This window comes from Morone saxatilis, unplaced genomic scaffold, assembly GCF_004916995.1.
Source record: "Morone saxatilis isolate NCDOM2014 unplaced genomic scaffold, NCSU_SB_2.0 Contig22, whole genome shotgun sequence".
NCBI lineage: Eukaryota > Metazoa > Chordata > Actinopteri > Moronidae > Morone > Morone saxatilis.
This window is the reverse complement of record NW_023339785.1, coordinates 24,190,883-24,215,814: the sequence shown is the minus strand read 5'-3', so window position 1 is coordinate 24,215,814 and position 24,932 is coordinate 24,190,883. Positions and strand designations below refer to the sequence as shown.

The 24,932-nt window shown below is 39.5% G+C and overlaps 1 protein-coding gene and 1 long non-coding RNA gene across 3 annotated transcripts in view; both read left to right on the top strand.

Annotated features, from left to right (window-relative positions):
* slc36a1 (solute carrier family 36 member 1) overlaps positions 1 to 18,670 on the top strand; it is a 41,140-nt gene extending 22,470 nt beyond the window's left edge. For both annotated transcript variants that reach the window (XM_035668973.1, XM_035668974.1), the window contains one exon: positions 15,815 to 18,670. In XM_035668973.1, the coding sequence (XP_035524866.1) occupies positions 15,815 to 16,089 (275 nt within the window). In that variant the 3' untranslated portion in view covers positions 16,090 to 18,670. The remainder of the gene's footprint in view (positions 1 to 15,814) is intronic.
* Positions 1 to 24,932, top strand: part of LOC118333375 — a 598,798-nt gene that overhangs the window by 349,194 nt on the left and 224,672 nt on the right. The window lies entirely within an intron of this gene.

The following is a 24,932-nucleotide window of genomic DNA, read 5'->3' as shown; positions in this document are numbered from 1 at the left end:
CCTAAAACATTAATTTATCACATTGGTCTATAAAATGGTGAACAATGTTGGTCACTGTTTCCCAAAGTGCCAGGCGATGTCCTCCAATGTCGAATTAACAGTTGTAATTGGGAAAATATTAAAGCATTTTTCCTAACAAGAAATGTCCAGCCTCATTGCCATTTCCTCTTCACTGCACTTCACATGGAATGAAACCTCAAGTCACGGCATAATTATTCAGTTAGAGAACCACAGCGCATCTACGCCCCAGGATCTTCATTTTCTTTATTAGCTGTGATTGGAGCCTTTAGAGATTTATGCAGAGGACATTTGCCACTCTGTACAGGTTTCTGCACATGCATGTTGATAAGCTAATAAAAGAGAATAAATGCATACACGGGCCACTTCATGTCTGCAGGTAATTTGCATGGCAACTTGTGGTTTCATGGGCGGCAGGGCAGAGTGTGTGTTGTGAATGTGGAGATGGTGCAGCAATAAGAAAAGACTTGATTCCAGTGGGATCTCATTGATGCAAGCTTGAATGAAGGAGGCGAGGAGCAGGGGACTGGAGGAGGAATCATGTTGCTCCTGCATGCACAACTGCGAGTAGGAGATTGCTTTTGGTTTTGAATCGGAATACAAGATGAGATTGAAGCAGTGCATCATCGTCTGCGTATGTGAAGAGTAAATCTTGAAGAGAATGCCTCTGAGAGTCTCAGTCTTTGAATCGAGAACACATGTCGATTCTTGGTGGTCCAGAGGGAGAAGCATTTCTCTTTGTTACACTACTGCTGCTGTGTTTTGGCAATGTGAGTTTGCTTTTCTTGGTTTGCGTTTGCAAGGTTATCAGGGTGTGGAGCAAAAAGAAGAGGCTGACAGTGTACAAAGAAACAAACCCCAAATCGTACACAGAGCTGGTGCCTCAATCTTCTTTTAAATGTTGCAAAGAGATGAAAAGTACATATTGAAATAAAGAGTCACATATAAAAGTAATATCCAGAGAGACTTATGTCACTGTTAAGAAGAGTAGCAGAGCTCTAATGTTTCCCTGAAGGATGTTTCATCTTAAAAGTTCAAAAACAGAAGAAAGATTTAATGTCTCAATCATGAGAGTGAGGAGGAATTATGCCATTTTATCCCTGAATATCTAGAACAAACTGTATTTGTTTACTTAGTGTTTAACATTTTGCAGTGCTTTTGCTCAATGTGAGATCAGTTAGTTGACACATAACCTTATCTGCAATGTCAAAAAGTGCAGTATTGACTGATGTTCTAAATGTATCCTATTCTGATAAATTTACTTTAAGGTGGTAGAGGTGTAGAAAGAACCTTTATTTTACTCTGTGTTTCTAGTTGCTACAACAACAAATCCTCCTTTCTCCCCCTCATTGGTTTCAGTTTGAGCTCAAACAGTCGTATAAGAGTTAAAAGAGAGGATGGCCCTGAGCAATATCTCTCTCCCTCTGCTGAGCTGTGCTTTGACTTGTGCTCCAGCTCGAAAGGTCAGTTCATTTCAATGCAGGAAGATTTCTTTTGAAGTGAGCACTCTATTCTAATTTACCAGAGATAGGCTGAAGGGTGGAGGAGCTTACTGTTGCTGTTACTGTTATTTTGGATCAGAGAGCCTCTGAGTGACAGCTGTAGGAATGCTACATGGCTTTGCCTTGTTTCTTGCAGTTGTATGTGCCATGATAACGTTGTTACAGGGTTTGACAAGGATTGCCCGAAGACAGAGGAGTCCTTTCGATTGCCTTTTGATCAGTTTATGAATCCCAAATAAGCACCCTTTGGTTAAGCTGCATCAATTGATTCTTGACCAATAGTGTCAGGTAGTAGATTTTTAAAACAACCTCACAGGAACAAGCTTTACATCAGCCTAGGAAGTTGTGATTGATAGCATGATAGAATACACTTTCCAAATGTTTACTTCTTTAAAGCTGCATAAAAATGCCTGGTTATATGTAGTCATTTGACTCATTGTTCATGTAGAAAAACTGGTTAATAAGGCTTTAAGTAACCATCAATATTTACCCTGAGTCAATAAGAAGTTAACTTATTGCTACCAGTTCAGTGCAACCCCAAAACTTGAATTAGCCCTGATTTGGCTCGTCAACTAATTAGAAAAATACATTTTCAACTTAGGTCAGTGTTATTTATGTACTTTAAACTCAGCATACAACGCCCTCTATCCTTAGACATGGTACAATCAAGAAAAAATTCAAAAATCCTTTGAACTGAGTAATACAACTTTTTTTTAAACTTGAGCCAACGTTGTAATAACCTAACCAGCTAACCAAAACTATGCCTGAGGTGTTGATTCTCAGTTTGAATCCAGTTCTAACGACACTTTCACATTAGAGTCATTTGATTTATTGTTGAAGCCCATATGTGTACAATTTGATGTCCTCCGGTGGTATTAAAAAATACACTGCTTTCATTTGCTTATGTAAAGCACTCTGAATTTCCTTTTGTGTTTGAAATGTGGTAAAGCTGCCTTGCCTTGCAGCAGAAAGCAATTCACACCGGATCTGAACTGATGACCGAGATAAATGTATTATTAGCAACACATAGACTGCACCAATTTTCGCCACTTCTTGGTGCTTCTTCTACAAACAAAAACTAATGCCATCATAATAATTAGAAAAATGCTAATCCAACCTAAGTCGAGTCAATTCCTGTTTTCCATAATACCCCTTTTTAATGGAGCCTTAAATACACAAGTCATATTCACCCATATGCCCGTACTGGTCGAGAAGCAAGCCATGAAACAAAACATTTTTTCCTGCCGGTATTGCAGCTATATTGGCACTGGTCATTTCATTGTCAAAAGTGCTTCCTTTTTCTGAGTCACTTTGCCACAGGCTTGAGCTGAGCAGCTAGCGTGTGTTGTTAAGCTGTTGATGGGAACAAGAAAGGACATGAGGATGTCGCGTGAGCCTCCTCTTCTTCTAGTTGTTTTTTTGTACTCCATCCTGGAGCACTGTGGCACAAAGGTGGCATGCCACTGGGAATGCATGCTGCATGTTGCTGGACTGTAGTGCTGTCATATTTTTACCCTTTCAGAAACATGATGTGTGCACACATTCACCTTTATGTCTTGTGGAGCTAATTCACCTCTGTTGTTTGACCTTTGCTTCCTGCGCCTGTTTCAGCTCGTTTGAATTAACTTGTCTGTTGGCAGTGACACACTAAGATCAGATGTCAGGTCATGTGATGAACCTACTGTAGGTCTGAAGGTCTATTTAAGAAAGCACTTTCTGAAAGCCACTACAATAAAAAATAAAAAGTAATAATAAATTATACTGATGGAGAAAAACAGCTGAAACACTATGTAGTATTACAAAATCACCTTTTAATTAAATAAAAAAAAATACTTTATCTAAAACCCATGCATTTATTTTAAGAAAAATACATATTTTTTATTAATTTAAATAAAATATAGGTACACTACATGACCAATAGTATATGGACTCAAACTTATATGTAATGCTGAACATGTCATAGCTACAGTGGCAGGTTGGGTTGAATTGGATTGGGGTTAGGGCTATGTGCAGGCCAGTCCAGTTCTTCCATACCCAACTGGGAAAACCATTTCTTTATGTAGCTGGCTTCGTGCACTGGCATTGTAGGCATTGCATTTGGAAAGGAAGGGTGAGACGAGGGATTGATGGCAATCTGCAACCTCACTGCTAGGTGCCACTAAATACTACACACTGGTCCTCGTAAGGGGTTACAAGCTAAAACATTTTGGAACCACTGGTCCAAAATATCATTGTATGTTCTAGTAAGATTTCCCTACATTAGAGCTATGGGGCTCTGCCCAAATCATAAAAACACAGGTGTCCACATATGTTTGGCTATATAGCGTATACAAACTCTACTGAATTCCCAAAACAACGTAGACCTCTTAAGATCAAACCCTTTCTGTAATAAAAAATAATTATAGACCATCCGAGGGAACCCCAATAGAACACTGACTCCTACATCTTCCTCTCTCTCTCTTTATCTGCACTAATACAATGTCCACATAACTGCATGTTACAACTTACAATCTATATTCCGGGATTTCTTTGCAAATTATCGTCTCAGTCACGAGATATCTCATGATCCTGGTGGAGCTCCTGCCATAGGTCCTGGCTTTGAAACTACTACTTTGCATAAACAATTACTAGAAATATTATAATGTATATTGTATTTATTCGATTATTGATTTAATGATAGTCATTTATTCATTGCTACAGTTGCTGTCTGTCTCTGCATCGCTGTCCGCCCATCGTGCTGCTGTCATTAATCATTATTCGTCTCATGTATTAGACGTTCATACGAAAATCACTTTACATTATTAATGATAGTTGTTGCTCTACTGTTGTTGCTTGTACATCTTCTACATGTTCTAATCCCTCTCTCTCTCTCCCTCACTCTCATTCATCTCATCTACTCATACTCATCTCCCACCATCTCTAGAAGACGAATAGTGTCTGTCTGATGGTTTACTGCTGTTAAAAGGTAGTCGTTTTTCAGTTATCACACCAATACCATGGTCTTGCTTCATTGGTGGGAACTGTTGGGGTCTCTGTATTTATAATAAATGAATATAAAGGATCATTCCAGACCTGCTCTATTTTGAAAAAGACTGTCCTGTATGATAACTTCCTGTTAGAATTAAGTGTGCAAAAATATACATAATTGAAATTGAATTAAGAAGCTCTTAGCGTATCTTAATGTCTGGTTCAACACACTGTGACTAAAAATAGCTGTGATGCAAATAATGACACATTGCCTACCTCTTTCCCAGCCTTTGTCATTATCACAGCACCCATTGTGAGATAAGGTAACTATTCTCGAATGCAGGAGTATCACTTGATCACTTGCGAGTGACAGGAAGAACAATCAGCCCTAAAGGTAACATCTGAGAAACCAATCAGAACACAGTGTCTGAATGTGCAAGTCACATTTTTTTTTTTAAACCAGCCTTATCTCTGAATGACAACCTCTGTCCCCAAACATCCAACCCACAGCTCACTTAGTGTGTCAGCCGAGCTAAAAGAAGCACCACCAGAGTAGCTGAGCTGTGAGCAGACAGGTCAGCCTGAGGATTTCTGTCTTTAGCATGGACCTCCTGCTGGGCGGGGAAGGTCAGCCTCGCCCTCCAACTCCATCTTCCCTCGCTTCCACTCCTTTTCTGCCTTCTTTCTGTTATCAGCCTTCTCTTCCTCATAGTTTTTGTCATGGTGTTTTCCTCAGTGTCTAGATCAGGGTTGCTTAACATATTTTGACCTAATTTTTGTGTCCTAAAAATTCTAATGACGTGAAAAGGTAGAGAGAGCTTTAACCCTTATATTGGAGCGTGGCACAATATTGTTTGTGTTCAAAGTGCATTGTATCAAAATTGTTATACTTAATATAACAAATATATTTAATTTATTGTTTATTAATATTTTAAAAAAATATATTAAAAACAGCTATGGTGGTGCACTGCTTAGCACTGTCACGGCAAGAAACTTCTGTGTTCGAACCCAGAAAATGCCTTTCTGTTGTTGCATATTCCCCCTTTGCCTGCGTGGCTTTCCTCTGAGTACTCAGGCTTCCTCCCAAAGTCCAAAGACAAGCAGGTTAGGTTAATTGATGCCTCTAAATTGCCTGTAGGACTGAATAGTTGTCTTAGAAAGTCATAGAAATCTCATGTGATCCAGTCTGTATATCAAGCAACCTCATGTGGAGTCTTGATTGTTTACCCTTTTTCATAGGCCATCGCTCTGAACCCCCTCTATTATTCCGTTGTTGTTCTCCAGTGTCCATACAGTACTAATTGTATATTCCTTTTCTGCATTGTTAAGCCACCCACAAGCCAATTGTTGACACCTTAAGCAGGCCTTCAGGTTAGGAATACGCACTGAATGAACAAAATTAACACAACGTACTTCATTGAAGAGTGTTGCTTTAGTACAGGAATTATGGAAAGTCTGTACTCTGATGGGCAGTTTATGCAGTAGAAATGCAACATTTAAGTTTAGTCAGGTCATCAAGTTTCTGCTGGAAAGTTGTTTGCTTTCTTTGCCTGACCACTTTGTGTAGGCACCCCCGCTAATGGACCACTACCAACACAGTGGTCTCACTGAAATGCATGAGGGGGCAGCATTTTTCTATGCAGTGCTAATGTCAGTCTGAAAACCAACCCAATACTCCTTTCTGCTCCAATTGAAGAACAAGGAAGAACTTTAACAACTTCCCTACATCAGACAGCAAGTTTTCTGTCCAGAGAAAGAAAACTTAGGTCACCAACATTTGATCTTTGCCTCTCTTGTCCTCTTGGTATCCTCTGGTATAAAGCATCACAGACTGGCTGAAGTATGAGCATGCTGTGTGTAGCTTAGTATCCTGACATGATAGGACTTTTGAGTTTTCAGGTTTGGGGAGTTTTCACATTTGCAGCAGGAGGTAACTGTTTAGAGGCTGTTTTTAGACTTTATACATGAGAGAGTCAGCAGAATGTCAAACTGATTTTCTTCATCCTTGTTAAGTGATGACAACCAGGACTCGTATTAACAAGTATCAAACATATCTGCTTTTGTTTTTGTGTCTTTTTGACAGTTAACAGGACAAAAAGTTATGTTCTCAAAGCAGGACACAGAGGTCAACACTCTGTGAAAGTGCTGTTGTCATTAAGCCTTTCTTGCACTTTCAGACCCCCTTAAAAACCCAGAGTAGTACCCGAGGACTCTTTAATATAGACAGGTCAGTGTGATGGCGAGCCAGGAAAGGACAACAGTCTCTCTCTGATCCTATTGCTTCATCCTCAGCCTTGTTTGGTGAGCAGAAGTGTCCACTGAGAGCTTCTTTGCCCACAGTACTGAGGTCTTTTTGTCATTATTTTTATTGTAGTATTCCCAGGGGTGCTTACAGCTTAATGTTTATTGTTTAAAAAAGAGGCTTTTGACTTTTATCAGTTTACGTTTTTCTTAAACTCCTTAAAGAAAAAAAAAAGAACATCGAAGGCCTTTTGACAATGGGCCCACTTGTGGATATTGATCCAGACATATCTTTACACACTCAAGGAAAATCCTGTTATTTAAAGTACTTTTCTAAATTGTGCTGATAAAAACCAACAATATCAAACACTAAATTACTTTAATCACACGTAAACGAAAATGATCATGAAATGATCAAAAATAGTATAATTGTTTTTGTTATTCAAAACTGATTTTGGTATTGAATTTGCTATGAATTGGTATAAAGATGGTAATAACAGGATGGTCACTGGTCTAACAATTACTGGGGAAAAATGCCATGTAATTTCATAGGGATATTGATATTCCATTGCAGTGACACACAACACTGCAGCCTCCAGTGGCCACTAGGGGGCATCCATTGTATGACTCCAGTATGTCTTTTGTGTTTGTTAATTTTTGGGATCCTGCAGGTGTCACACAATGAAATGTTACATTTCCAACAAATTGCATGGCAGGCTTGAAAGGTCTCTGGATGGCATTTTGTTGTTGCAAAATGCACCACAAAGACAGAATGACAGCTCATCATGGCGTGGCACCAGAATATATAGTTTTGTGTTTTTTTGTACGTACCAAAATACGCTATTGTCCTTTTTTTAACCTTTGTTCCCTGTTTGTGATTTTGCCCATGACGTATGTGATTGTTTATGCCCTTGCTACTGATACTTCTGTTTGTCTGTCGGGCAAGCAAGCAGAAGTACACTTATGACATGTGATTTTAGTTATTTCTTTCTTTCTTTTTTTATATCCCTATAGGTTGGCTGTTGGTTGACAGGATAATGGTTTTCCTTAGCAACTGTAAAGCAGAAATGTCAACTTACTCCCCTGTCACTATTCAAGGCCGCAACTGCCTGATCATGAATGTGACCAGTTTGTCCTCATAATCTGATGTGAACTTTTCCATCTTATGTCCAGGATGTACGTCAATTATTTAAAATTGATGGTTTCAGAAGAGATTGATATGGATTTATTCATGAAACCAGGCTCTAAGCAACAGCAAACGTTCTTATTTATCATATTGTGCTTCGCAGCCATACAATTTAAAGCAATCAGTTTCCACAATTGTCGTCTTTGCTACATAAAGCAAACATTCGTTGTAATTCCACCCTGAAGGCCATGCTGTTCCTTTTCCCACAGACACACATGTTCTGACAACACATTGTGCTCTCTCTGTCAGTGCTTACTACCCTGCTCACACATAAAATCCAGGGGGCTGTTCAAGGCTAAAGCTCTCTTATTTCTGAAAGGTGTGTTTTTATACGCCTGGGTACTTCAGTCTTCATAGACTGTGTGTCCTTGTTTGTATTTGACATTTAAATGGAGCTTTTTTTCCACTTGGAAATTGTACATGTATGTATTCATTTGGCATTTTTACTGTCTTACAATGACAGAATGCGACAGAGAAATAATAATAATAATGTTTACATAGAGCGTGCTTTGCATGGATAATTTAGTGCTGCAGTTGCTCCCATGCACTCGAAGTTAAAATCATCGTAACTGTGACCAGTTTGGTCAAGGACACAAGAACCCCTGTAGCTATTTAGTTTGTTCTGTCAACCTTTGCATGTTGTTTTTTCCAGCCCACATTAAAGTAGGGGTGTAAGAAAACATCGGAAAATATCGTCTCGCGATATTTTTTTTTTTTAATCTCCAACTGCTAGATAGCAGTGTTGTAAACTTGGGCCCTATGATGTTGAGTGTTACATGTTTTTCAATGTCTGTTGAAGGGAAGAATGCAGACAATTCTGTTGTACTTGGCTATAATTATAGGGACTGTGATGTTTATTGCAGAGGTGTAGATCTAAGGAAAGGTTTGAAATCCCTAAAATGTGTTGAAGACAAATCAGACAATGCAGGAATGTTCATACAAGAACAAGAATGACTTACCCCACATGGATGCTTGTACGTAATGTAGAGTAAAAGACTGAACTCTTGAGCTGGAGCGGCTCACTGGCAGTATCACTACAGAGATGCCAAGTGTACTGGATACTCCCACTGAACTGCGCCATGAGCAATCTTGACCACGCAACTCATGCTGTCAGTGGTGGAAATGGTTTTTCACAGAACAGGACAGCAAGGAAAAAGGTTTTGTTTACCTTGATGACATGTTGGAGCCGTGGAACCAGTAGTCTGCAGCTCTTCATCCAACTTGTAATATTCCTCTCTGCAATATTAAAACTGATCCACTCACCAAGTCGTGCCACATGTGTGTATATATACATAAATACATATATTTATTGAAGAATAGCACCACTAATGGTTTTTTCATGAACTCTGTGACAAAAAGTAACAGTATATTTTATTTCCTTTGTTGCTTCACTAAAAAACCTCCCACTGGTTGCCAGTGGAAAACTTGTAATGTGAAGCAGCCGCAGCAGGAGATTTAGCAATGAAAAAAAAATAGCTACAGTATGGCTGGACAGCAATCTGTAAACAGCAACGCAATAATATCTTGAAGTATGAATAGCAACATAGGAGAGAACATAAACTCTGAACCACAGATTCAGTTAGTAACTACAATGGTACTAAGAGCTGAACATACCTACACTCTTTTCTTTGTTGAACAAACGCTCTATTATAATTTCACAACACACTATGTCATATTTCTTTGATAACACTAACAGTAGAATTCAATATCGTAGAACCGTCAATGTTCATACCACGGTATCAGTATACTGCTGCAACCTTAGTCATTAGCACTGTCACATACTAACCCAATCAGTTTAGTGCAAGACACTACTTTTACTGCTCCTACCTGAAGGTCTCAGCTATTTTAACTAACCACAAGCAAACCACTTGATTTATCATTTTGATATGTCTGCTGTTTGTAACTCAGTGTTGTTAATGCCTACAAATACATTATTACTGGTTAAATAAAAATTAAACAAATAATCATCTCAGTCCAAATTGCCCTCCAGCAGACTGCCGCCTTTTGATTAAATGAATCCTCTCACACACTCATAGTGAAGAGTTGTAATGACAGCTTGTCACCTTGTATTTTTGTAATTTCAAACAACCATGAGCCACGATAAATTGAATTGGTAACTTTGATTAGTGTACAACCCGTTTCCACCTGACCAAAGATTTTGGCTGCTCTTACAGTGTATCCTAAGGGCTGAAATAATCGATTTAATTTCCCAAAAACTTTTAGCCATTTGTAGAGGATCTAGAAGGAATAGTTTAGCAAGGACAGCCACCCCCTCCAACAAAAGCTTGTAATTGCAGAGCAAGGAAATGTTTGTCCCCCCTTGCTAGATGTACACCCTCCTCAGGCCCACATAAAATGTTTCTCAGTCAAGTGAAAATTATATTTATTTTGTGCTGGAGCCATGATGACTCATATTTGCTTGAGGTATATACGACATATAACAGCGAAGTACAAAGAAAGTTTGTCAAACCTCCTAAGTTGTTCTCTTCCCAAGAACATACTTGTGAATATTAGAGATGGTTTTTAAATTCCAGTACTGATTCAGTTTTTGGAAGCCTGCAGATTATCTACAGTAATATACATAGTAACGCACGTATACAATGATCCTTTAGGAATAATTAAATAAAATGTTAAGTTGCTCAGTTACCAATTATCATTATGCTTAACAGCTGTGTTAAAGATGTTAATAACATGTAACATTTCCACATTAAAATGTGTATAAATGCTAGACCTATATATTTTGTTGAGTTATGTCAATTACATACCGTATGTTTGAATAGTGAGGCAACTAACAATTATTTCCAATACTGTAATTAATTAATTATATACGCTTTGTAAAATGTCAGAAAAGTGTGCAGTCACTCTAGCATCTCTATGAGATGGCTTTTAGGGGGGTAAGCGCTAACAGCATGAAAAGTTGGTGGATCACCAAGGTTATCACAATTCATTTGGTGGAGAACATGAATGTCCACAGCAAATTTCACAGCAATCCATAATATAGATAGTGAAATATGTAAACCTCATCGTGGCATCAAAGTCAAGAGATCACCAAAGTTCGACGTTACAGCACTAGAATGAGCAGAATTGGCTGTGTAGATCGCCCTGGAACCATCATTATGGAAGGATGTTCTTTGTAGTCCTTCTCAGGCCACGTCGTTGACCTTACACTGACGCTGAAACAGTTAAAGTTTCATCATTACTGTCATGGCGGCAGAAAAAGGTTTAGTGTATCTGGAACCTCTGTCATTAAAGCAACACTGCAAAGTGATTAATTCAGAGATCTGTCTGTTAGTTTGGAGAAGAGTTTTTCCATCTCGGTCGGTTCATCAGGGCGAGAAAAACCGCTGATTGCCTACTCAACACGGTGATGAAGTAGTGGGAGAGAGGGAGGTGAGCCAGAGGTTATGTTGATAGAGAAATGGAGGGCAAGAAGGAGGGACGGAGAGAGAGCAATTATTCAGAAACAATGTCAGAGGAGGTGTGTTTGTGCCAAGTCAATGATCGTTAGGGATCATGGGTGTTTGGTTAAATGATATATTCGCTGGCAGTGACGAGACTGCCACAGAGAAATTGCAAATCAGCATATTTAAGAGTTTTATAACTTTGTCTTCCAACATCATGGTTTATATATGTCATTGACAGGGTGGACTGACAAACTGTCCAGTGGTTCTAGGCTTCTATCATCATGAGAAAAGATGGTGTCCATGAACAAAACACTGAACCACTGCATGTTCAGAGAGTGCTGCCAATTGGTGACAATGCATATACAGGAGGAGGATGACAATATAGATTAACATATAGAGTTGGGTAGCATTACTTTTTTAACTGCAGTTAAGGTTATAGTTGGGGTTGAGAGATATGTCGGTATATAATATATAATATTGCTATGCAGTAATATATAATATTGCTATGCATTAAATATAGTAACTTTTATAAAAAAAAACGTTTTCTCTTATTAAACGTAAGTTTCTAGCAAATATTGCAACATCTGATGAGTTCATATCAATTTCAGACTTAAATTAAGAATTTCTGGTTAGTCCTGCCCACATCCATCATAATCCCCACCCAGTATTAGCACGGATATGAATACAGATCATTTAGTTAGCTAAACAGATACACATAATCAAGTACTTGCCCACCCCTAATTATAGTACATCTTGGCTACAAAAAGACAACAGTACCATGGAAAAAACACCACCCACTCATTGATTCATTTCCCTGTTGGTGAAGCAGTTGTGCTAACACATATGCAAAAAAAACAACGCAGAATCCCACAAGCAACAAATTAAAGTTCCTTGTAAGGACTTCAACTAAACCATCACAAGAACTGGAGGGATGACCACCTCTTCTTAATATCGCCAGGCGTTTAGGCTCGAGGGATATTGTCGGATTATTAAAGCATCGACAGGGATAATGCTTATGAATGGTCATTTCTTGTCATTATGAGATTATTATTGAGACTTCTTTATTGTACTAGTTGCGGTTTTTACGTTTGCACAATTGGAGCTTTTTGTATGGAGTGTCAGCGAAGTTTAATGTAGTTGCCGCTGCTGCTGGCTCCATGCTGAGTAGATCCACTCTTGGCTAATTAACATTAGCATATACAGACCTTGACTGTTCACTTGCCGTTGGTCCCAGTGCAAACAGCCTGGGAGTCTGTTGGGGAGACTAAGTTCCCTCCCATCTTTAATGAGCTATAGTCCACTGAGCAGCAGATCAGCCAGCTGTGCCAGATGAAGGAAAGCTCAAGAGCTAGAGGCAGCAGGGTCCTGTGGCTCCGTCCTCGTTGGCGATTGCTGTTAGCTAGGTACAGAAATGAGACAATAGGACAGTGTCTGTACATGTGGAGAAAACCAAGACCCAACCTTTGATCCAACCTCAGAGCACCCCCCCCGCTGGCTATATCTTAATGGTTCTGGAGGTAATTGACTCTACCTGTCTGAGGAGTTCCCTTTCCTAATGGATTTAAAAGTTGTGGTCTCAGTTCAGAAACTGCCCGCTGACTATCTAAAGGCAACCAGACCCCCACTTCACTCCTCCCCTCTGAGTCTACCCTTATTTTCTTCTTCTTGCTGCTTATTTGAACTGGCCTTGCCTGCATTGTGTCTGTTGATGCCGGTGGTTGTAAAGATAAAAGCCCAGAGTTTCTTTTTGCTCAATACTATGCTGTTTTAGTTGGTTGTTTCTATTGTTGTCTTAGCAAATCTTGCATTTTTGGGGGGCCTTGTCTTGAATCAGGGTTAAGCTCCAAGCACTGAGTTACCTTCCACCTTTTAGCTCGAGATTGTGATCGAAGGCGTCCACTTCAGGCAAATCGTAGAGATCGCTGTATTTAATTTGTTTCCAAACTTTGCATAACCTCATTGACTAGTGCTACATGAACACAGTAATACAGTGATGTAGACAATTAGATGGCTACTACTTATTTTGATTTTCTTTTGACGGCTTTCTCGTTTTCACAAATACCTTAACCTTGATGCACATGCACAAGTTTAATTGTACACTAATGATAAGATCCCTCATTCACCTTGCCTTTATCCAACACTCTTTTCCGAACCTCCTAATACCACCGTCGTCACATTGTCTCCTCCTCTAACGTCTTTGTCCTTCCCTCTGTGTACACTGTACTCCAGCACACCAAAGCCAGGAAGAAAGAAAAGTGGACTATTTTCTCTTTGTTTTTGTAAGATCAGAGGTTGCACTGCCAAATTAGTGTGCTCGGAGCGTTCCCTTTAGCTCTTTGAAGCTGCCTGATGATCCACGTTCTGCCTCTCCCTCGGGACAGCAGCCAGTCTTTTAGCTACAGCCTTGCAGTTTATTTGCTATGAAAGTTCAGGGCATTCTTAAGGTATTCCCTGCCCCTCGCCATCCTCCTTCACGGCCGCGCCTGCCTTCTTTGATGGCTCGGAAAGCTTCAAATTTAGTTTGAAGAGCACCCTTCAACAGTGAGGGCCTTTTCCTCGAATTGACAGGTTCCCTCCCCGGGAGTGTGTGGCGGCCAGGCGCTTTCTGCCGAACTTGTCACATGAAAGCTCGACCTTGCCGTCACCCCATAGGTTAATTTGACAGACTTTGTGAACATGCAGCAGCGCACAATTGATTATGGTTCAAAGAGTCTTTTATAAGACGCTGGTAATGGGTGTCTGACGTATAGAGAGAACAAGTACGCCCGACTTGTCCTCTTTACTCACTAGGGAGAAGATGCTAACAGACAGAGCAAGAGAGCAAGTGTGTATTTGGTGTGTGTGTGTAGCAAAGCGAGTAGTCTCTTTTCAGGTGTGTTCATGCGTGTAACGATGGCCCATGTGCCCATTTAAAGGTGTAAGCCTCACTGTGGAGTGTGTCAGCAGGAACGGAAACACACCTTGGTTGCGACAATGCAGCGTGGCGTCAGAGCGGGCGCTTGTTTTGTCCGAACACAGCTGCCAAATGCTGTTTATGCCTGTCTCCATGGCAATGGGTAAAGGAGACTCGGGTCCGCAGTGCCCATAGCAGCATGGTGGACCCTCCCGCAGACGTGAAGAACAATCCGCACAATCACAGCCTCATTTTGTCACAGCAGACGTCTCTGTCCTGTACTTCTAAATTTGTTGTTTTCTCCCCATTTTTCCCATTGCATTGTCATCTTCCTTACCTCATCCACCTCTTTTAGTCCTCTATCCTCATCCTACTTTTATTTCCTGGTACGATTCACCTCATTTCTCCCCTATCGCTCTTTTCTGTCTTCTCTTCTCTTCGTCACTTTGTAATGTTAGGATCTCATTAGTAGAAATACTGGGTGCTGAAATCAACGATATAGAACCGAAATAATTGTAATGAAGTTAAACCTGATAAGCAGTTGGCACTGAAATGAAATATGAAGAAACACTGCTCAGAAATCCTTTATGACAAACAGCTGTTGCAAAGTTAGTGTTGTTAGTGGTCTTGTTTATTGTTTTATTTCCAGCCTTTGACATTTTTTAACCAAAATAAAAGGCTGGAAACTGTACTGTATTTTTCTCAAACTCATTAATCCCCATCAAGTCTAATTTATCTTAATGGCCTTAATCACAATAAGTCTATAAAGAGCTTCACAACCGCCTCTATTGTGTGTTGCGAAGTTAATACCAAAATTGTGCAGATCTGTAAAAAGACCCCAAAATAAAGATGTTTCTGCAGTTTTCTGTACAGAGATGGAACTTAAGTCAATTTCCTTCATGCATTTCCTATCCAATATATTGTGCCTCCTTGACAGTATCACAGAGAAGGGAAAGGCCAGAACTTGTATTGTCCGACCAGGTTTCGGCCGTAGCCATCATTTGTGTGTCGGTGTGTCCAATGATGGATATATGTGACACCATATAGGGGTGGGCGATCTGGCCAAAAAACTAAACTGTCAGGATCTATTTAATCACAGCCACCATCCAAGATCTAAACTGCAATCTATTTTCTCTATTTTGAGATGCCCTGTTAACTATAGCCAGACTTGAATTTCTCCATTTGCACCACTAAAACACAATATTGCATTAAATACACTACTTCAATGCAATTAGAACAGCCATCTAGTCCACTACATAACTCCTGTGGTTTGTTGAAGTAGCGCAGATCTGCGAGTCATCGAGGTTATGTGAAGTAAGAGGACATTAAAAGCCGCAATTTCTACAATTCGCCTGAAACTTCAATCTTGATCGAAACTGTCAGATTACCTTCCCCTAAAGCCATATATGGTGCATAAAAAGGAGGAGTGCAACTATAGGATTTTTCCCCAAATGTGTCTTTTCAGTTTGACCTTCTATGGAAAGGGTTGGAGGTGGGGTTAGGTTTAAGGTTATTAAAAGCTGAAGAAACAGCAATGAACAACTTTATCAAAGCTCATCGTTATACAGTCAGTCTGTTAACCAGCATTCATTTCCTCCTCCAGGTGCTCTCGCCATCCTGATACCGGAGCTGGACCTCGTCATCTCACTGGTGGGCTCGGTCAGCAGCAGTTTCCTGGCGCTGATCTTTCCTCCCATCCTCCAGATTATAGCGTTTCACACAGAGGGCCTGTCGCCGCTAGTGACCATCAAGAACATCGTCATCAGCTTGTTTGGGTTGGTGGGGTTCCTCACGGGGACCTACATCGCCATCGAGCAGATCATCACCCGCAACTCACACAAACACGAAGAGACGTTCTCCTCCTACATGGTCCAGTGAGTAAGTGAAGTGACTGTTGGCAGGTGGAAGTAACACACCCATGCCATTTTAGAAACCATTTTAGGGCACATTTTTGTTTTTTAAGTATTTGATTTGCTGCTGTTGGATACGGCGGCCATTTTAGGATTTATTCATCACGTTTAAGCATTACGAAGCTGTAAGGACTTGTGGTGCTTTGTGTTGTGTTTCATTACGTCACAGCTGCACTACAGTGTGCTGTTGTGTCTGACATATGTGACTACTGGCAGCAACTCACACAAGTCCAGCAATGTAGTGCAATCTAACGATAACATAAAGCTAAATCATTCCTTCAGGTTGGAGATACCTTCAAAAGATTTTAAGGGTTTTTAGATTTAATTTATCATTTCGACAGCCTGAATATATTGATGTGTTTAATATTTCGGTTAAAGAATCTAACTACCTCACAAACTGGTATCGATTCGGTCTTTAGAAACTTTTTAGCACGTGGATTCGGAACTGTCAGCCCGAACAGCTTTTCATGTAGAGCTTTTAGTGTTTAACCACCCACCACCTCATTTAGAAAAAAAAGGAATAAAAAAAATCTTCATTTTTTGGTTGCACTTTGATTTATGCCTTACTCAGTGAAACGGCACACTACTTTGACACAGACAACACATTACACAAACTTTAAATCAAGTACCTGTAACTTTAAAATTATTGTTGCAAAGTAGATTTTTTTATAACAAAACGTAGCACAAAAAAAGGGTTGGGTATCCAAATGGGTACCAGTTCCAAATTATTAAGAACCGTGGATTGTTTGGGAATTGTGCGTTTTAATTAAATTTATCAACCTCAAAATGGGATTGGCCACATCTTTCTTTGAGTTCTGTCTTATATCAATGTAATCTTACACACAACAACTCCATAATATCAGTCAGCATTAAGTGACCAGTCACAACACATTGTTGCCAGCTAATCGCTGCACAGTGAAGCAACAACAGCAGTTTGTAAAGTTAAAGCTTCCTTTTAAAAGCTTCCTCTTTTTAAAGAAGTTAGCCTGATTATCAGACTCAATTGAAATTTTGTTTTTCAAATACTGACACAGAAATCGTGTACGAGATCTGTATTTCATAAGTTTGGGAGTTCAAGTCCTAACTATGATCTATGCATCTTTTAATGGCAAAGAAAATGTTCCTAATCAGTTTTTATTTGCTTAATGCAATGCACTTAAGTGCAACAAAAAAATTTCACAAAGAGAAGAAGACCTTGTTTGTTTTCTCAAGTCATAATGGCCTAAAATCAGCTAATGCTAGAACATCTGGCTCAAGTAAAACTCAGTTAAAATCAAAAGGGAAAGAGACGATTAGGATTAAGAATATTTATATTTTATGTATGTACTTTTAAAATCAGTTTTTACTGGCGACATATTTCGGTTCAGTTTGTGAAAGCCAGGATCTGAACCCCGATAAATGAGCGAAATGAGAATCAATCCAATCTATCCGATACTCAACCCAATAGCAAAATCTATCGAACTTTAGAAACGTAGTTGTACTGTTTGTGTAGGAGCGTTTATTTTTTTTTGATCCGATAATTTTTTATGTGTTTTTCATGTTTTAATGTATTTACTAAGTTAACGGTGAATGGTATTTTTGAGTCGTCTTTTCTTTTTTTTTTTATTCAACAGCATGCATTTTTAAGACTTACAACTAACCTTGAAAAAGTTATTTTGGTTCAATTACAGAGAGGCCCTGCGTGTAATATAATGTAATATGTATGTAATATAAAACAAAAGGTTTTAGTTACAAGCTGTAGGGATTATATTCAGACAAATACCAACATGTACTGTAAGTTCATTCTAAAGCTTCTGTACTGCTTGTATGTCTTCAGTGTTTGTGTTATCCGGGCTTTGCAGCTATTTATCAGTGGACATTGGTAAAAACTGAAAGCTTATGGGCCTTATGTGTAAAAACTTGTAACAGCTGTTGGTGTGAATCACAGTTGCTTTTGTGCATATGTACATGTAAATGTCACACAAAAATGTTTAAATCTTGTTTGAAATGACGAAATATCCACCGTTCTCCATCTCCTATGGATGGAACTTGTGTGCTAAAACAGTTTGAATGAGATTTTTCCCACTGGACACTTTAAGAGAAGGATGATGTTGACGATAATGGCGGTGAGGGGGATGATTATGTGCAGCTACCCAAAGAAGACTAATTTCACTTTGCTCATTTACGGCTGCAAGTAGTGATAATTTGAAGTGTCACTTCATCAATTCTTTATGTTTAAAATGATGGTGAAGAATAAAGGCACACAGCTTCCACACTGTGTCTGTTGAACGGTAATAAGGAAGAGTACAATACAGCATTATGCCCATCATAAATTAGGAAATGTTTTATTTTTTTTTAAATGAATCATTGTTTAGTTTATCAGAAAGAGCCCAACGCATCGTCCTGTACTTTTATTAACAGTTTTAAAAAGCTCCAAATCCTCAGATTGGACGGACTGGAACCTTCAAATGTTTGAGATTTTTTATTTGATAAATTCCTTAAAACAGATTTTCATTTCAGCAGTCTTTTATTTCTTTATTCCTTGCTCAGAATAAATAACATTCAAAGTTTCCACGTGTGTTTTACTGTCTTTTTTAGGTAGCTGCCAAAACTACAGTATTTCCTACTGTTTTTGTCAAAGATCTGGTCCCTCTAAACTTCCCAGGTTGTTCTGTAGACAGTAGTCCGCCTAACAAGGACCAACAGCAAAAACTAGCTGGTTGGTTTCCTTTTTAAAGTCAGAGGTCGTGGCTAGATTTTACTCTTCATACTGGCAGAAATAAATCCAGAAATGAAAAGATGCACAGAAAGAGACAACTGCTCATCAGCGAAGCCCTCTCAGCTTTTCCCAGTCTTCAGCAGCTAACATAAACCAGCCTTTCTCCAGTCGTGACCAGGTTCAGTAGCTCAGCTACAGGTCTGCTTTACTCTTCTGTAAACAGTTAGCACTTCACAGATTCTCACTGAATACGGAAGACGCAAATAAATGTGGAAAGCTTTGGGTTTATGTTATCAAAGGCATTTATTTACCACAGTAACAAGACACAAATTACAGTGAAACATGAGCTAGCGTGTAAAAAATGTTGTTCTGTGTAGGTCACAGATAATCGACGGCACCAGTTAAATCATGTTAAGGCAACAGGCTGTGTTGCCATGAGCGGGTTCATAGCGGACAGGAGGTCTCACTCTGCACTCGCCCTGATGAGCAGATTTCCAGCCTCACACTTAGTGATGAATATAAAAAAGCATTCAGTAGTCGGTCCGCTGTCTTAAATTCTTTATTACTGACTTTATTAGAGCGCTGGCGCCAGGAAGCCGACTCCACACATCAGATCTGCTTAATAACCCTCCTTCTATTAGCCTGGTTATACCCATGCTGCCATGACAACGAGGTCTTAAAGAGCAGCCTTTTTTTGTTTGAACTAAAATCCAGTTTCCAACAAGCATCTGAGACACCCCAAGGTCTTCTAATCTGTACAGTCTGAACCTTCTCTCACATTAACGGTCGCATTGCCCGTTTTTAATGATTCACAGCAGATTAAATAACAGTCATTCTGCACTTGTACATAGACATTTCAGTGTTTTTTCTGCTGCACTTTCATTTCTGTTTCTTTCATTTTTCAAATTCTCCTGCTGTTTTCCTGCTCTCTGTTATAGCAGTATTTAAGTATTTAAAGCACCATTAATCTGCTCCTGGATCAGTTTTTCCTCAAAAAACCTGATTTTACACAGATCCATCTCAGCTTACGAACGTGTCACACTTTAGCCACTTCACAGGGAGAGTAAAGACCCCTTGTACTAGACGTCCCCCAATCGGAAGGTTGTTGGTTCGATCCCCGGCTCCTCCTGCCACGTGTCGAAGTATCCTTGAGCAAGATACTGGTGTGTGAATGTGTATGAACCTGGAGTTCGTTTCTGTTTCGACGGACTCCTCACCGAGTGAATGTGTCGTGAAGGGTGGACACCCTCGCTCGCCGTAGTGTAAAAATGCTTTGAGTGGTCAGAAGACTAGAAAGGCGCTATACAAGTACAGGTCCGTTTACCATTACCATTTTACTAATGTATGCGTCATTTGCACTGTGGTGGACAGACAGACAGACAGACAGACAGACAGACAGTCAGACAGTGTTGGCTTGTTTTAAACCAGCTGAAGGTTTTCAACACAACATTTGTTGAAAACAAGAATCATGTTTTTAAATACTCTTTAATTCCCAATGCGGTGCTGTTAACAGTCCGTGTGCAGCAGGATAAACTCATATGGCTGTGGCTGTATAATTACATCCCAGAGGAATACAGCGGTTGATAGACTGGTGGAAGGCCATTGTGAATTAAAATGGTTGCTCCAATTTGTTGCTGACTTTATTTGTTCCAATTATTTCAACCAGTCACAGGCTTGTAATTGATTTTTTTCTCAGAAAATGCCACTTTTCTGTTCTTGGTCTTTGTGTACAGAACACGCTTATCAATGTATGTTTTAAATGTCAATTAAAGCTTTTATAAAACGTTAACATGTCTATGAAAGGTGTTAAGCTGTAAATTTACTTTTTTTTTTCTATATGAATGTTTAAGGTTGTCAGTAATAATAGCTAACCATTAAAGGGCAAACTATTATCAAGTGTTGCTGTCAGTTTTTGAGTCTGTGTATCAGCGCTCTGCAGAATGTAAACCCAAGCCAAATAAAGGACCTTGGAGCTCTGACGCTCGGTTCATATTCTTTTTCTCCGTGTCCCTGCAGTGAAAACGCTTTTCAACATTCGCCACAACAGCATGTTTGCCTGCCTAATTGATACAAATGAGATGGAGGCCGATTGGATTGGGTAGGAGAGAAAAGGGTCTGTTGGGGCTAATTTTCCTCCGTAAAGCTCCACGCTGCCTTTACGGTCAGCCAGAGATGGAATTACATTAACCCGAGTGGGAGCAGGGGAGTCTCTAATGTAGACCGATGTATTCCGACATGCACATGCTCCATGCATTTTATATGAGCTGGTCATTATAGACGTGTGTGAATGCCTGCATTTAGCTTTACATTGGTGAACATGTCCTACAGAGAGATGGGAATTATTATTCCATTGTTTTATTAGTTTCCCTCTGATTTCTTGCTGCAGGGGTTTGGCAGTCCATTATACTGTCAGTATCACAATTGTCTTCCAATGTCCCCTTTTCTGAGGACAAAAAGTTTCCAGCTCTTCCTGCTAAATCACGTATTACCATCTGCACACCGAGGCCAAAAACACTTTGAGGACACCTATTCAGTATTTTGTAATTTGTTGTAAACTGAGCCCTTTTCATTTCCACAATGCAGTGTCTGTCTGGTTCAAACACAGACGTGATACGGGACATTAAAAGACTCGTGTGTGTCTCTTTGAGTAATTGTGTTATGTTATTGTCTATGCTGAGCCAAAATGATGCACACATGACATCTCGTTCACATTTTCATCACATTGTATGCAGTAGCTAAGCTTGAATTCAAGATACTGTTATTAATATTAGTCATTTTAATATGTAGTTGCAATAGTGCTATACAGCTGGCAATGGCAGCTTAAGTACTAGACAGTTATTTGCTGTAAAAAAAAGAAAATAAAAGACAAACAATCCATTCCTATGGATTGTAGCTAAACTAAATCCTGTCCTCCTGGGATTACTGAAGGACAGACAAACTGGCAAATTGGACATACTGAGGGTGAACTAAATTATAATTAAATTAGTTTTATTGTGTTGGTGAAAATGTTTCAATGCCTCCACTGAAAACTCTCAAAATATGGCTGATGGCTTTCATTTGTTACGTAGCTAGCGCGGTTAGCTGTTTGCTGTGTGTTTAGCCACTGTGTCATATTTTGGTGACTGTTGTTTTAATTTTAACAACTTGATTTGGGCGGGTTGTGGAGCTACCTTTTTTACCATTTGGCAAGCTTCCACCATTGAAAAGTTATATTAAGGCTATATTCCAATAAATGAGATGATGTTGCAGGAGAGCTTTGAAAACAGAGAAACACGACTCAACTTCGGGATCAGTTTTGTCTCCTGTAATTCAGCGACGGTGTAAATGTGTACATACGCTTGTACAGTTTCCAGAGACATATGAATGACAACTCACCCTGATCACATGACCTTTCAGAATTACCTCACATTCTTATCCACTTCAAAAAGACCACTTGTAGTCATGTAGGAGCTCCAAACTGAACAGAAGGCTGACTGCAGCTTTCAGTCAGACAGAAATGCAGGCTTTTAGCTAATCTGACAAATAAAACACCATAAGGAAATCATGCTCATTGATTTACATCACAGCTACACTGATATAAATATCATGGATTATATGGTGGAAAAATATTTTATTTAGTCAGTTTACCAAATGCCACATTTAACTGAATTTCTTTTTAAGTTGAGTTATTACCTCGGTCCATTATAGAAACTAAAAATGACTTGATGTGAACACCAGAAATAAGAATTCTCTGTAAGATTCCCAGTATGGATTTGTGTTTTTTTTGTGTGTTTTTTTCACAATAAGTGAACAGTAACTAGCACTGGTGGATTTGATTGACCACATTTCAGCTGTAGCAGCTGGTCCTCACTACATGTTTAAATGTACACTTAAAACAACTTATATGCATATTGAAAATATAACATATTCAATCAACAGTCTGCTTTACATGTTTTATGTTTGTGTTTATAGAAATATACCTTGAGGACTGTTTGGATTATTTTATGAAATCATAAAACACATAAATGTGAAATATCCTCAGCACTGACCTGTCCATCTGAAAATCATGTTTTTTCACCTGAGGTGCCTCACCTCAAGCTTTTAGTGAACCGAACAGTAGCTTGGGTGAATGAGTGTAGCTCCTGTTGTTACCTTGAGACTGCTGTTAGTGTGGTTATGGATGAAGCTGAAATATTTTGAAGTGTGGAGAGCAGGCAGCCCCCTCGGCGCTGTCAGGAATATGCAGCTGCACCACCTTTCACTGAGAACAGGGAGATAAGCTTCCCTGTGGACTCTCGGCTTAAAGGATTCTCCGCTCTTACTTCTCATCTTTGGAAAGTCGTTTTCCATTTCAAAACTCTGAGAGAGCCGAGCCGAGCCGAGAATAATGACGATGATCGTCTCTTTAGAAATGGTGGGTGGCTCGCCGTGAGCCAAACAGCCAGTCACTCTCTAATTGAAAAGCAGCAGCCACACACATATGATTGAATATGACGAACATTTGCAGCTTAAGGACATTTACCAGTAATTATTCAGCTGTTGAATAATTACTTGAATCCTTTAGTTTTGTAAAAGTACTGTAATATAGAAATACTTGATTAAAAATATGCATATTTACACTGAACTCTACCCTACGCTCAACAAAAGATGTATCCATCGTTTTACAGCCGCTTCTTTCACAATGTAACCTTCTAAGAAAAAGTCTTCCTGGGGGCTTGGTCTTAATGGGTTGGGAAATCTGTATCAACCCTGAAAAGGATCCAGGAACCTGAACACGACCATTAGCAGCTCGACCTGAGACCGAAAAGTGGAAAAAGTAAGAATTTGTTGACTTGCAGCCACTGGTTTGTTTCCAGCCTACACAGACCACTTGCCTCTGTTTTCTTTATGGTAAAACCAACAATTAAAAAAGAAAAAAAACACCTGCTTCACTTTAATATCCACTATTTCTCTTTTGGTACTGCGGCATATTTATGGTATTCGAGGGTCTAAAAGGGTCCATTTTCTAAATATAGAAAAAAGGTCATAAAGCGATGGGACTGTAGCTCTAACATAATGAAGTCATATGTGAAGCCCGTAGGGGTTGCCACAGCGTATCATCTGCAGATCTGATGATCCGCATATTTGATTTGGCATTGGCTTTTTACACCGGGTGCCCTTCCTGACGGGTGGGCAGAGTGCACAGAGGTGGTAGGTTGGCCAGCCGATCGTTTCATTTGGTCCGAATGAAATGATTGGCTGAGATTATTACAGGCCTGTGACTGCTGCACATACCGGATTTTCTTTTTCTTCTTTATTTGTTTTCCCAGAGCATTTGATGTATTGATTTCAGTTGGGAAGTAAAGAGAATTTCAACAAATATGACAAAAAATTCCTCTGAACTACATTAGCTTTAATGAATATTTAAGTGTTTTCCTTTAAATGATATCATCAGTGTTAACTAATAGAGTCAGGGAAGCGTCCTGGATAATTATTCTTAAACGGCTTTACAGACACCCTCTATCATTAGACCCTCTATTCCCTTTTAATAAGGACAGAATGGGAACCTCAGGAAGAGCAACAGAGGAGCGATCCGTCTTCATGACAGACAAATGTGTGTACAGAATAGACCAACATAAAAATACAGTTTGGACCATCTGGAAGACAAAATTACAGATAGATATGAAATATGATATGATATGATAGTGAGTGAGAGAAGTCCCAGAATGCACAGTAATAGCATGAAAATATACTTAAATGGTGAGTGAGGATGAGTGAGGCGAGGGCGGTGTAATCAACAGTTATAGTGGCCGTTAAACTCTCAAAAAAAAACCACGAAGGGCCACATCTACTATCTTTGTCCGTTCTTTGTTACTGTAGGAACATAGCGGTTTAATATGGCAGATAAAAACGTTATCCCGAGGATTATACACTAATGAAAACATGGCTATATGAAGTTTTATAACTAGGTTCGGGAACAGAGACCACACCCTGCACTCATCTCATTTCCGCTCAAAACTTAAGCACACCTTATCCGTTCACTCCCTCCTCGACTAATTTTCCACATCCCTCCCTCCCAAACCCTTTTTTTTCTCTCCTTATCCAAATACAGGAGCCACTGGGGCTCTACAAGAGATACGAAGAGACAGCTCCCC